The 14633-nt window shown below is 46.4% G+C and overlaps 1 protein-coding gene across 1 annotated transcript in view; it reads left to right on the top strand.

Moving 5' to 3' along the window:
- The window catches only part of ALX4 (ALX homeobox 4), a 65469-nt gene that overhangs the window by 37954 nt on the left and 12882 nt on the right, over positions 1–14633 (top strand). The window contains exon 2 of the mRNA XM_040410507.1: positions 8113–8399. Within this exon, the coding sequence (XP_040266441.1) occupies positions 8113–8399 (287 nt within the window). The remainder of the gene's footprint in view (positions 1–8112; positions 8400–14633) is intronic.

Here is a 14633-nt window from a genome sequence, read left to right as displayed (position 1 = left end):
CTAATGTATGTAAGGCTACATGCACACGACCATATGTGTTTTGCGGTCCGCAAAAAATAACGGATGACATCCGTATGCCATCCGTTTTTTTCTTCCCGGTTCCATTGTAACAATTCCTAAAACGGACAAGAATAGGACATGTTCTATTTTTTTTACGGGGCTACGGAACGGACATACTGATGCGGACAGCACACGGCGTGCTGTCTGCTTTTTTTGCGGACCCATTGAAATGAATAGGTCCGCATCCTACCCGCAAAAAAAAAACGGAACGGACACGGAAACAAACAACGTTTGTGTGCATGTAGCCTAAGGCCTCATGCACACAACCGTTGTTTGCTTCCACGTCCGTTCCGCCGATTTTAGCGTTTCAGGTGCGGACCCATTCATTTCTACGGAGCCGTTGAAAATGCGGATAGTGCACCGTTTGCCATCCGCATCCGTGATCCGTGGTTCCAGTCTGTCAAAAAAATATAACCTGTCCTATTCTTGTCCGCGGAAAACGGTTTGCGGACCCATTCAAGTCAATGGGACCGCTAAAAAACGCGGAGGCACACAAGATTGTCATCCGCGTCCGTGTCCGTTTTATTCCTATCATTTGCATGGCAAACCTGTCTTAGACTTTTTTTTTTACCTTCCTTTATGGCTGGTGATCCTCCAAAAATAAAGGAAGACACACGGAAACAAAAACGGAAACGGATCATGGAACAACTGAACCCCGTTTTGCGGAACGGAACACAACAACGGTCGTGTGCATGAGGCCTAAGGCCTAGTTCACACGAACGTTTTTTTTTAGAGTGTACGGGCCGTTTTTTTGTGTTCCGTATACGGTCCGCATACGGAACCATTCATTTCAATGGTTCCGCATTAAAAACGGAATGTGCTCCGTAAGCATTCTGTTTCCGTATTTCCGTTTTTCCGTTCCGTTGAAAGATAGAACATGTCCTATTATTGCCGGCAAATCACGTTCCGTGGCTCCATTCAAGTCAATGGGTGCGCAAAAAAAACGGAACACATACGGAAATGCATCCGTATGTCTTCCGTATCCGTTCCGTTTTTGCTGAACCATCTATTGAAAATGTTATGCCCAGCCCAATTTGTTCTATGTAATTACCTTATACTGTATATGCCATACTGAAAAATGGAACCGAAAAACGGAACGGAAAAACGGAAACACAACGGAAACAAAAAATGGAACAACGGATCCGTGAAAAACGAACCGCAAAAAACTATAAAAGCCATACGTTTGTGTGAACTAGGCCTAAGGGTGCATTCACACGTCAGTATTTTTACCTTTCCAGATAAACGTTCCTGTTTTTTGCGGATCCGAAAATCTGGATGACATGAGGATGCTTTTAGCATGTCATCCGCATTTTTGACGGATCCATTGACTAGAATGGGATGACGGAACGCAAAATCGGACAAATAGTAGGACAGGGTATATTTTTTTTCCAGGATCCGAATAACGGAACCCACGGAACGGAATCACGGAATCGGAGAGCACCATGAGTGCTGTCCGATTATTTGCGGATTCCATTGAAAATGAATGGATCCGCATAACGTTCCGTTTTTAATCGGAACGGATGCGGAACACCAAAACGGACGTGTGAATGGACCCTTAGTCTGAGATGTGTGATACTCTCTGCTGAGTCTGTGTATCTAATTATGTCATGTGATATGCTCTCTGCTGAGCCGTTTATCTAAGCATAACCTGTGTGATACTTCTGTGTATTCATGCTTATATCATGTTTGATGCTGTCTGTGAGTCTGTGTATCTAAGCTTGTCTTGCATAACTTGTGCCACAGAGATTTGTACCCTATCTAAGCCTATCATGTTTGATATTGTCTCCTGCTTTAGGGTATCTAAGCCTATCATGTGTAATGGTGTGCTACTTAGCCATGTATCTAATGCTATTACATGTGATACTGCCTGCTGAGCTGTGTATCTACTCATATCATGTTTAATACTCTACGGCTGAGCCATGTATCTAAGGCTACTTTCACACTAGCGTTCGGAGCGGGTCCGTCTGATGTTTCATCAGACGGATCCGCTCCTATAATGCAGACGTTCGCATCCGTTCAGAACGGATCCGTCTGCATTATAACTTAGAAAAATTTCTAAGTCTGAAAGTAGCCTGAACGGATCCGTCCAGACTTTACATTGAAAGTCAATGGGGGACGGATCCGCTTGAAGATTGAGCCATATTGTGTCATCTTCAAGCGGATCCGTCCCCATTGACTTACATTATAAGTCTGGACGGATCCGCTCGCCTCCGCACGGCCAGGTGGACACCCGAACGCTGCAAGCAGCGTTCAGGTGTCCGCTCACTGAGCGGAGCGGAGGCTGAGCACTGGCAGGCGGATGCATTCTCAGTGGATCCGCCTCCACTGAGAATGCATTGGGGCCAGACGGATGCGTTCGGGGCCACTCGTGAGCCCCTTCAAACGGAGCGCACGAGCGGACACCCGAACGCTAGTGTGAAAGTAGCCTAAGCCGGTCATGTGTTACACTGTTTATGCGCTGGTGTTTCTAAGGGCTCTTTCACACGAGCGGATGCCGTGCGGGTAATCTGCTGCGTGAAACAGAGCTAAGCCCCGTTCCGGACAGCAGAGACACGGAGCATTAACATGTGATCTTTCTACTACAAAATCACAGCGAGATAAAGTTGTCACCGTGATTTTGTAATAAAAAGGTCACAGAGAGGCACGGAGCACTATTAATCCTGTTAATGCTCCGTGTCTCTGCTGTCCGGAACGGGGCTTAGCTCTGTTTCACGCAGCAGATTACCCGCACGGCATCCTCTCGTGTGAAAGAGCCCTAAGTCTGTCTTGTGTGATACTCACCCATATGACATAGCTATATGAAAAGTGGGAAGGGGCACACCGGTCCTGGTGGGGACTGAGTGGGTCACCAGCAAGTGGGGCCCTGTTATAGATTTTGGGGCCCTAAACCTATCTTGTGCGATACTGTTTGCTGAGCTGTGTATCCAAGCCCATCATGTTTGATACCTTACGCGAGCCTAGTCATCTAAGCCTCTCACGTCTGACATTATATCAGAGAAGCACTACAACCCCCATCATGTAATATTATGGACCCTTGTGCTGCAATCTGCGCCAGAAATACACCTGATTTAGGCATATTTATGATTGAAAAATGACCCCCATAGACCCTAGTGATAAGTTATTGGCTCCAAAAGTGTTTTTTTTTTTATCCTCTAGACCTTTGGGGCCCACTGTAGTATCAGATCCTGGGTCCACCGGAGGATCCTCTGCCGTCGCCGTAACCTAACAACGCTAGTGTGAAAGTCCCTTACGCAGACGGCGCTCAGCTCTGCTCCAAGATCAAAGGTCTCCTGACAACCACTGAGGTCACAATTAGTCCTCGTCCAGGTTGCCAGAGGCTTGAAACAGTCTGCAGAGACTGCAGCACATCTATTTCCAGGCACATCCTGCAGGATATCGCCTCCATAGTGCTGGGGGTCGTTGTAGGCAGTGCTGTGGTCCCCGCTGCCTCATCAGAAGACACCAGTGTTATAAATGGCACATGGTAGGTTGGGGGCCCAGGAGCTTCAGGTTAGGCCTCTGATTACCCACGGCTCCCATGATGCAAGCCAGAGACCCGGATTTGGCCCCTTGAGGTCTTGCACCTTTATACTGAGCTGCAGTCAGGAGGTGAGGATCTGTCAGCACATGGGTCTTATCAGCCAGGAGATGCCTTCTGCACTGGGCTGCTTTATTAGAGGGGCCACTACCTCTGCCGCCTGTCTGTCTCTCTGCTATCGGCCAGGGAGCAGAGTTATGGCCTAGTTAGCAGGTTATCACAGGCCGGAGCCCCTGCTTCAGCTCAGTACTGTCACTCCGGCCTTTGAGGTTTAATGCCTCCTTATTTACAGCCGCTCCTTAAAGGGGATCTTCACCTGGAGGAATAAAAGCTCCCAGTTATCACAGTTCCATATGTGACCCCGACACATGCAGTGCAATGGGCAGATTCCCCTATCTAAGAAGGTATAAATCTCAAAAAGAAAGGCCCATATTTTCACCCACATCTGGGGCACTAATGAGACTAAGCGGAGATTAACCCTGGATGTGCCAGTGTCTAACAGTGTAACAACGAAGCGGAGCAAATAAGCCTCCACATACATCCGAAACAATGCAACTTAAAGGGGTCCTCCGGACGTTGGAAGCTTCCTGGGCAACACATTTATTGGAAGCCCCCTCCCCAGTCATTGATTGCATGGTCTGCAGATGCCCCTGATGTCAGGGCCAAACCGCTGCCCCCTGGTGTCTGCAAGGGCGAGATAAGTGGAGCTACTAAGGGGGCACCTCAGGTCACCCAAGGCTTGTGTCCATCATGAATGTCAGCAGCATTGTGTGGACATTGTATCTGGAGCCGCTACTGTATGTCAGTATTATTTGAGCACTGTGCGCGGCATTTGCATTGTGCGGCGCTGCTTCTTAATGACTGTACAGTATAATCTATGGTGGTCTGTATAGCACTGCTGCTTGGGGGTCGGTATAGCTGTATGGCAGTTATAATTAGGCAATAAAGGGTTTGGTTATTTGTGCACTGTATGACGGTACATTATATTATGGAGGTGACAACAGACAGAGCATTAGGGAACGGACGCACAGAGCGGCCGTGACGCGGTCAGGTTGCGGCCGTGCTGCAGTCAAGAACCACGTGGCCAATCAGCTGCAGCTGCCTTGAAGGTACCTTGCGACCATTATAACAATATAATAATAGCAAAGACAGGTGCGCTCTGCGGACTCGCTAAACCCTCAAACCGATGTTAAAATTGAGAGATTAGCCAACATATCCTGCTGCGGAGGACCTCGTGACCATCAACAAGGAAGAAGGACTATACAGTGCGGTCTTCATTAGTTAAATGAAAGGCAGCTGCGGCTAATTGGCCGCGCGGTTCTTGACCGCAGCACAACGACCGCATCAGAGCCGTATTCTTAGCCAACATAAGGGCTCATGCACACGACGTATGTATTTTGCGGACCGCAAAAAAAAACGGATCCTCAAAAAATACAGATGTGCATTCCATATTTTGCGGAACGAAACAGCCGACCCCTGATAGAACAGTCTTATGCTTGTCCGTAATGCGGACAATGATAGGACGTGATCTATTTTTTTGCACAGCGGAAATACGGACATATGGAAACGGAATGCACATGAAGTAACTTCCTTTTTATAAATTTTTGGCGGACCCCATGAAATGAATGGTTCCGCATACGGTCCGCAAAAAAAACACTAAAAAAAACGTTTGTGTGCATGAGCCCTGAGGCTAGCTCTGCCTTCAAGTATACTCGAGGCTAGTAAACGGAAATGAAGCTGAGTGATCTCTCTCCAGCCGCACATCCGATATCCTTTCAGGCCCCAGATCCCCTCCGCCTCTAACCTACAGGCAGCAGAAAGCAACAGGAGGGCCGGATCAGACACATGGATCTGCGTAAGAGCTGCGGTACACAAAACGGTAGGAGGTTTTTATTTGGGAAACATTGTTGCAGTAAGGAAGCAATTCGATACAATTTGCAAAATGTTGCAGTTTAAGGTGTTTCTTCTTAAAAAGAATGTAGAATGTAGTGAGACCCGTTACACAAACAGTGAATTTTTTTAATGCAGCTCTGGATGTGACTGGAGTAGGGTGTAAATAAGCAGGAGATGAAGCTCCTGGGTCCCAATGTAAAATCTGTAACAGGGCCCCCCAGGCTGCAATGTACCATTTATAATGGTGGTGTCTTCCTCTGCAGCAGAGGTGACATTGGACCCCCCCAGAGACCCGGGCCCGGGGGGTGTCTGCGGCTTCTGCTCCCTTTGGATGGAGCCTAAAATTGAACCAGGACTTCACCATCAGCAGAATCCTCATAAACTGGGGGAGATAAGTGAAGGCAGGTCCCCCAGCACTAGGGGATTAGACAAATCCTTCCAGGCTCTGTGCGGCCATACATCTGACTACGTGGTGATCCATGTGGCTGTAATGAATCAGTACCACCATATGAGCTGACAATCTAATGTGCGGCTGTGGGTGTAGGAAGATAAGATGACTTTCAGGGGTCACATAAAGTTGAGTTGTGAAATCTCCCTTCTAAATCCTGGAGCATCTGATTCCTATGAACTCTGGCCCCCGGCTCATCCAGCAAAAGGTTGAGTGGATCCTGATATCTGACAGGACCGGGAGCGAAGAGTCCTTCAAGTGTCCCCGAAGGAAGCGCCAAAACCCCAGCAATTTCACTCATCACAGATCTGGGGTCTCGGAAGATTCATAATTCTATAGATAAAACAAAATATAATAACGAATAACCTGCCTCCTCCCTCCATACGGACGTCACAGGAGACGCGAGCAACTACTACAGAGCACTTTATGGACTTTCCCTTTAAGAAGTATTTCCCCATTAAATCGAGGAAAAAGTGTGGGAGTTGTAGTATATAGTATAATAAGATTATAGTGTTCAATGTATAGAGTATAATATCAGTCTATTAGGGTTAGGCCTCTTGCATACTCGGGCCGCCATGCACGAACACCCGCCGTGGGGCAGCAGCAGCAGATCGCGGGCCCATTCACTTTAATGGGTCCGCGATCCGGCGGTTCCGCAAAAAGATAGGACATGGTCTATCTTTTTGCGGAACGGAAGTAAGGGGACGAAACCCCACGGAAGCACTCCATAGTGCTTCCGTAGGGTTCCGATCCGTATCTCCGGATTTGCGGAACCATTGAAGTGAATAGGTCCGCATCCGTGATGCGGAATGCGGACGGAACGGTGCCTGTGTATTGCGGATCCGCAAATGTGGTCCGCAATACAGCCATGGAGGGCACACGTTCGAGGGAAAGAGGCCTTGTATATTGAGGGAGCTGATCATGTTGGGGGTTGTAGTGTTCTATGTATAGAGTATAATATCAGTCTATTAGGGTTATATTGAGGGAGCTGATCATGTTGGGGGTTGTAGTGTTCTATGTACAGAGTATAACAGAACTGTATTATGGTCATGTCCAGTGGGCAGGTCATGTTGGGGGTCGTAGTGTTCTATGTATAGATTATATTAGGATTATATTATGGTCATGTCCATTGGTCGGGTCGTGTTGAGAGTTGTAGTATTCTATGTACAGTCTATAATTGGATTGTATTATGGTCATGTCCAGTGGGCAGTTCATGTTGGGGGTTGTAGTCTTGTATGTATAGATAATATTAGGATTGTATTTTGATCATGTCCAGTGGTCGGGTCATGTTGGGGGTTGTAGTCTTCTATGTATAGATAATAATATAATAGCAGTGTATTTTGATCATATCCAGTGGTCGGGTCATGTTGGGGGTTGTAGTCTTCTATGTGTAGATAATAATATAATAGCAGTGTATTTTGACCATGTTCAGGGGTCGGTCTTCTGATTACAGATTATAATAGACCGATGCTGTAATATTATTTATTCTCGGATTCCTCCTGTTACATAATTGCAGATTCAGTATCTGGGGACGTGTCCTGGATAATATAAGAGAAACCGTGAGATAAACCTCTCGACCACATAAACAGACACTCAGTGGCCAAAGTGGAAACAAAATGTTTAATAATAATCTCATAAATCATAATATAAATCATAACCCTGTAGGAAAGCAGTTCTGGGACTGTAATAGTGTACGTTGCACAGGAGCGCTGCTCTTGATGACTGTTGGCGTCACTTCTGATTCCCATTGACTTCAATAACGGTTCCATTACATCCATTGCAGCTGAGTGGGGGTTGCTTTCACCAGCAGGTCCCCAGGAGTAGCAAACCCACAATCTGATATACCTCTGTGGACAGACTTAGTCCACCAATCCCAGGTCAGTAAATTGTTAAAACGTCTTCCTTTACAATGCATATGAGAGTTGCTGCATTCACAACCATGCTGGCTTCAGAGCTGAAATCACTGGGTGTTTAGTGTCTGCATAGGGATTTCTTTTTCCTCTGGTGCATTTACAGAAGCGTCATCTTTGCCCCGGCCCCATTGCGTTGTATTGTGTTGCATTGTGACTGGTGACAAGCTTTCTGACTGTTTCCAATAAGAATTAGCAAATCTGTGTTTTACGCTATTTTGCATTGATATAGAAAACAGCAATTTTGTTTTTTCTCTTTGTAGGAAAAGAGACTTCTCTAACGCCAAATAGTGAACCCCCAGGAATGGACGGTGGATATCTGAATAAGGAAGGTTCAGGAAAGGGCTCCCAGGACCGAGGAAGCAATGACCTTCCTATGGATAAAGGCGAATCGGAGAGCAACAAAGGAAAGAAGAGGAGGAACAGGACCACGTTTACAAGTTACCAGCTGGAGGAGCTGGAGAAGGTCTTCCAGAAGACGCACTATCCAGATGTTTACGCCCGGGAACAGCTGGCCATGAGGACTGACTTAACTGAAGCCAGAGTGCAGGTACAGTGATTGCACAGCATAGACCCTGTGCCAGTGTGTGTGCCAGTGTGTGTGCCATGGTCTAATATCATTTCATATAGATCTGCTCTGCAGTCACCACTAGGGGGAGCTCACTGCATCAGATCTATTTAAAGGGGCGGGCCCATCTCAGGCTCTGATGACCTATCATCCCACCTCTGGGACAAGCTCCTATCTCTATTCTAGCCTACATGCATGGGTGCCCTCCATTCACTACTATGCAGTGAGCTCCCCCTTGTGGTGGCTGCAGAAAGGTAGAATGTTATCATGTAACTCCGTATCTAAGCAGGGGATTTGGAGCTCTGTATCAGAAAAAGAGAGATAAAACCCTATAAAGACATATTGTCTGGCTATATGGCAGGAAGAGGTTATTATTATTATTTTTTAAACTTGGAACGCCTGTAAGATGGGGCTCAGCAGAGGAGTAGCGGACGCCTCTAGAGGGTGGAGGCCATGGAGAAATGTCCTCCTTTGCCCCCTCATGTCCCGTCCTAGACCAGCTGAAATCGCTTTGGACCTTACACACATTGTAGTTGGGGCGGCTCTAAAGCTGACTTCGGACTGATATACTGCAACTTTCTAATATCATTTGTGATTCATCTTTTCAACCATTTTCAAGATCTTAGGTTTCTGTCACTGAATAGAAACATCCAAAGGCTGAAAACTTGTGCAGACTGATCAGCTGACCTTGTTGAGAAAAATCTGGATCATAGTCAGAGGCCAAGTGGGGGCCCCCTTTAAGGGCTCATGCCCTCGGCCGAGCCGTGTTTTGCAGTCCGCAAAACACGTGTGCTGCCCGCGTTTGCGGAACAGAACGGGTCGCCCATAATAGAATAAAAACGGACAAGAATAGGACATGTTCTATTTTTATTAAATTTTTTTGCGGCCCCGCGCGCAAAAAAACCCAAAACGGAGCAACGGATGCGGAAGCAAACAACGTTCATGTACATGAGCCCTAAGGCTCACACACTCCATTAGGACGTAGGATTCCCCTTTAACACATCTCACAGTTGAGGGTTCGTTACCTTTGCATCCGAACAGTTGTCTGTGAACTAAATAAATCGACAGCACAAATACATCTAGTGTCTTGATAGTTTGTTACAATGTATCCGTGCAGGTTCCATCCCAGAGTAATATTCTAGTCTATTCTGAATATAGTCATCTCTATAAAAAGAGGTTCTGCAGCAGTACCTGCTATTGTAGATGTCCCTCTCACAGTTCTGTCCTATCAGTTGTCTAAGAAGCAATGTCTAGGTCATGCTGTGACTTGTAGTTCCACAGCTACAATCCCACCGTGAAGCTTAGACTGGTTTTCCTCATGTAATTCATATTTCTACCTCTCGTATTCTCTGCCTGGTGATGTCTACCCCCCACCCTTATCCTTTCCCCCCCACAATCCATGGGGGGTGGTGTTAGGGAAAGCGACAGGCTACAGGAAATTAAAGATGTAATGAAAACAAGCACAAGTCATCTGACCCCCTCATCCCAAGCTGTTTTCCCAGGATACAATGCTGACAGTGTGCTCTGAGATTCCCCTCGAAATAGAGGACATGGGGAAGGGGGGGGGGGGGGGGGGGGTCATCTGTAATATTACCATCAGATAAATATCCCAGTATAAAACCTGCCTCATGTTCACCCATGTCTGACCTACTGAGGATCCCCCTGGCCTATTTATAAGATGACCCCCGGGGGCCATGATTCTACAATGATGAGATCTCATTGACTGCAATAAAAGTCTCCTCCATCATAAATCCAGCTTAATTATAATACTTAAGAATATGGGGTCATCCCATCAGATGCCCTGCACTGCACTTGTTATCCTGATAGGAAGAGGGGGCGACATAGAGTCATAGCAAGGCTTTCCTTCACTCAGGGCAAAGTTACAGATGCAAGTCTAATGGAGAGAGAGAGACCCCCTACAACACCCCATACCTGGAGCAGCGCCCCCTGACTAATGATGTCATCATGTCACATGATGCATACGAGCCAACATGGCTGACTGCTCTCACAGGGGTTGTCACCCAGCTTTCCCAGAATCCTGCTTGGTGATAGATCCCAACGTCAAAATGACTAAATCAAGAAGGAGTGAAGGAGCAATCACATGGGACTAAAAATATATTTAAAAAAAAGTTAAATAAAGTACTTAAAAATGCTACTAAAAATAAAAATAAAAAATCCACCAAAAATGTTTTCTTTATTTATTGAGTAAAAAAAAATAAAAAAAAGTTCTGTATCTGTAACATCCCGAGCCATGAAGTTATCATGATATTTAATCGGCACAGTGAAATTCCTAGAAAAAGTTACAAAAAACAAACAAAACACCAAAACAAACAACAAAGCCAGGATTGCTGTTTTTTTTACTCATAAACTGGAAAAAACATAAAAATAACTGATTGCAGAACATCTCCGTCCACAGAAAGATAAAAAAGTTATTGCTCTCAGAATACAGAGGCATAAAAATAAAAAAATTTAAAGATGGAATTTTCTTGCGTAAAAGTAGAAAAATATATAAGAACAATATAAATTTGGTATCACCGTAATTGTACTGAGCCGCAGGATGAATATAACGTGTCATTTCTACGGCAAAGCAAACCCCCCCCCCCCCCCCCCAAAAAAAGCATTGTGAAATTGCATTATTTTCCATTCTGCCAGAATAAAAAAGATTTTCAGTGCATTATATGTTACCTAAAATAGAAACATAAAAAAAATACCACCTGTCCCACAAAGAACAAGACCCCATAACGTCTGCGTCAGATGAAAAATGAAAAAAAAAAAAAAAAGATATGGCTCTTGAAATGTGGGGTGAAAATCACCTGGTGGTTAAGAAATTAGAGGGATTTTCGAGTTCTACCCAAAGGGTTACGCCATAATTGGTGTGAAAACTGAAAATCAGACATCATACAGTACATGACAGTCTCTTTCAGCCCTGTACCTCACATGGATCCAGAGATCTCCCTTTTCATTGGTTCAATTGCTCTGCTACTGTTATTTCAGGCTGGCAGCTCAGGGTGTGTGTCCTTTCTGCTGCAGCTCAGGGTGTGTGTCCTTTTTCTGTTGCAGCTCAGGGGGCGTGTCCTTTTTCTGTTGCAGCTCAGGGGGCGTGTACTTTCTGTTGCAGCTCAGGTGGCGTGTCCTTTTTCTGTTGCAGCTCAGGGGGCGTGTCCTTTCTGTTGCAGCTCAGGTGGCGTGTCCTTTCTGCTGCAGTTCTTCCCCTGTAACTGCCACAGCTTCTAACAGAACATATGGCTGGTGGCAGTTGAAGATTTCAACTGAGCGTGTTCGACCAGCTCAGTGAGGTGGACAAGAAATAAAGGAAGGAACAAACAGCAGGTGGCGCTATACAGATACATTTTAGTTAATAACCCACTGGCTATGCAAAATTTTTAATCACATGCAATTACAAAAGTATTCAGATCCAGGTGCTGGTTTGAAAAATGTAGAATATTTTTCATGGCACAATCCCTTTAGCTGCTGTATCCCCACTTGCTTTCTGTAAATGTATACCTTCTCCTTTCCATCCTGAGCTAATGCTACTCACAGCTGAGGCTTTGGTACAATTGTATCCCATCTGGACAATCCTCTGTGAGCTCAACAGCCCGGACTCCAGACTGATACATTGTAGCAAACTATCAGGTCAGGAGAGAGAATTGTGTTGCCGATAGATCCTATTAACCCATAAAAGGCCACTTGATCTAGGAATTACAGATATTGACTTAAAGGGGCAGTACACTGAAGGACAAGACATCTTCAGCCCCCTCCTTGGCCTGGAGGATTAATTTCAGGGACCCTGAACCCACATATTCCCCACAGACTCCTTCAGCTGCCGAGTGTGACGCCTGTCACCAATCTGACACCGCTGGCCCCTGGTAATCACTATTCATCCACCATGTCAAATGGGAAGCAGAGGCCGGGAGGACCCTCCGGGTACCTGACACCATTAGCCGCCCCTATACCTCGCCTCTGATTGATGACTCTCCCCATGATGTTCCAAGCGGTCTCCACAAGCCCCCGGACCAACCTCATGTGCTGGGACATAGGAACGTGATTCTGCGCTGGAATCCCAGTGTCTGCCATAGGTGATGAATAGACTCCGGGAATGGATGAGGAGGGGGCATCAATACTTATGCATCAGGGGGTCACCTCACTTGTGCAATGTCTGCCGTGAGCTTGTATGTGCCATTTTGATGCAGTTTTGGAAGCCAATGTCAGGAGGGGATTGAAAAGTCCTGGGATTTGTGTTGGGAGGGTACGACTTTTTGGAGGCATTTTACCCCCGCCCCCCCCCCCCCCCCCGAGGCTTCTCTATGGCCTCCTGCACATGAACGTGTGCGCCGCGTGGCCGTGCTGTGGGCCGCAATGCACGAACACCGACCGTAGGGAAGCCGCAGCGGATTGCGGACCCATTTACCTAAATGGGTCCGCGATCCGCCAGTTCCGCAAAAAGATAGGACACGTTCTATCTTTTTGCGGAACGGAAGTACGGGACGAAACCCCACGGAAGCACTCCGTGCTTCCATTCCGCACCATTCCGCATCTCCGGATTTGCGGACCTATTGAATTGATGCAGAATGCCCACGGAACGGCGCCCATGTATTGCAGAACCGCAATACGGCAACGGGCAGCAGGAGGCCTATAGGACATGAAAAAGATAGGAGAAATAGATGCACGAAAACGCCATGAAAACCTCTTCTTGTAGCATCAGAATTCTGACTCAAATTGCCCCAAAAATATCCTTGCGCCAAATTTATTGTTTTAGATACTTCTTACGCCTCGCTGGACGGTTCTGAAAGTGTCCCGATGAACTGATTGCATTCGCCATTATGTCGCTCAGAATATCACATCTACAAGAGGCGTCAAAATTATAATGCAGCGTGAGCCGGTGGGATAAATCTGGGGCAGTTTTTGCTTTTCTTATCACATTTAGGTTTAGTTTTTTTGGAAAAAAAATTGTTACAAAGATGTTACATGTTGACCAATAGAAAAGTATTAAATCTAAAATAAAAATAAACAAACAAATAAAACACAGAAGGGTTTGTTTGTTTTTGCAGTGGCATTTTGAGCTTCCTGGAGATTTTTGCTCCTGTTTTTTACATCGCAGCGCGCTCGCTTTGTGGTGTTTCTTCAGACGTCTTCCCATAGACTTTTCTATAGGAAAAAATAAAGAGCCTGATTTATGGAGACCAGCGCCTGCTGCAGCGGTGTGGTTAGGGCCAAGTACTTTATGACATACCTCTTCTGGCAGTCCGTGCACCAGTCTGAAATCTTTGGCGCCTCTGAGCTGCCTGCGATTCCAGTCATTATTTACGCCCATGGCCACACCCACATCGCGATGGCTCCACCTATTAATGGGGCTTCTGTTCTTATAATCAGCGGGGGGCCCTGTGTTCAGACCACCACTGATCAGATACTTAACCTCCTTCCTGTGGATATGGATACGTAAATTTTATTTTTTTTACTCAACCCCTTTAACATAACATCAAGACACATAAGGGCTCGTTCACACGAACCTGTGCTCACCGTAGCCGTATTGCGGACAGCATTTGCGGATCCGCAATACACGGGCACCGTTCCGTGTGCATTCCGCATTACGGATGTGGACCCATTCACTTCCATGGGTCCGCAAATCCGGAGGCGCGGAACGGAAGCACGGAACGGAACACCACGGAGTGCTCCCTGGGGTTCTGTTCCGTGCCTCCGCACCGCAAAAAGATAAAACAAGCTCTATCTTTTTGTGAAACGGACGGATCGCGGACCCATTCAAGTGAATGGTTCCGCGATCCCCATGCAGCTGCCCCACGGACGGTGCCCGTGCATTGCGGACTGCAATTTTGCGGTCTACAGCACGGACACGAGCTTCACGCGGTCGTGTGAACGAGCCCTAAATATAATGCTAAATGAAACCAATAAAAAATCCAAAAACACAGCACGTGGCACCCCCCTTCGGATCAGTCTCCCCTCTGTAGGTCTTACCCGGAAGGACGGGTGACAAGTGATCTTCAGCTTTTCCAGCTTCTCTACGCTAAGGCTATGTTCACACAGATAACTTTCTGTGCAGAATAAAAAAACAGAAGCGGAATTCACTTCGGAATTTTCACACAGTTTTTTCGTGCGGTTTTGACGTGGGTTTTTCCTCCAGCCCATTTCAATAAAATCTCTGCATGTCACTTCTTTTTTCCGCGGCGCAGTTTTTAAAACTGCTTCTCTGTTTAATTCAAT

Source organism: Bufo bufo, chromosome 10 (assembly GCF_905171765.1).
Source record: "Bufo bufo chromosome 10, aBufBuf1.1, whole genome shotgun sequence".
Lineage (NCBI taxonomy): Eukaryota > Metazoa > Chordata > Amphibia > Anura > Bufonidae > Bufo > Bufo bufo.
This window is presented reverse-complemented; position numbering and strand designations above follow the sequence as displayed.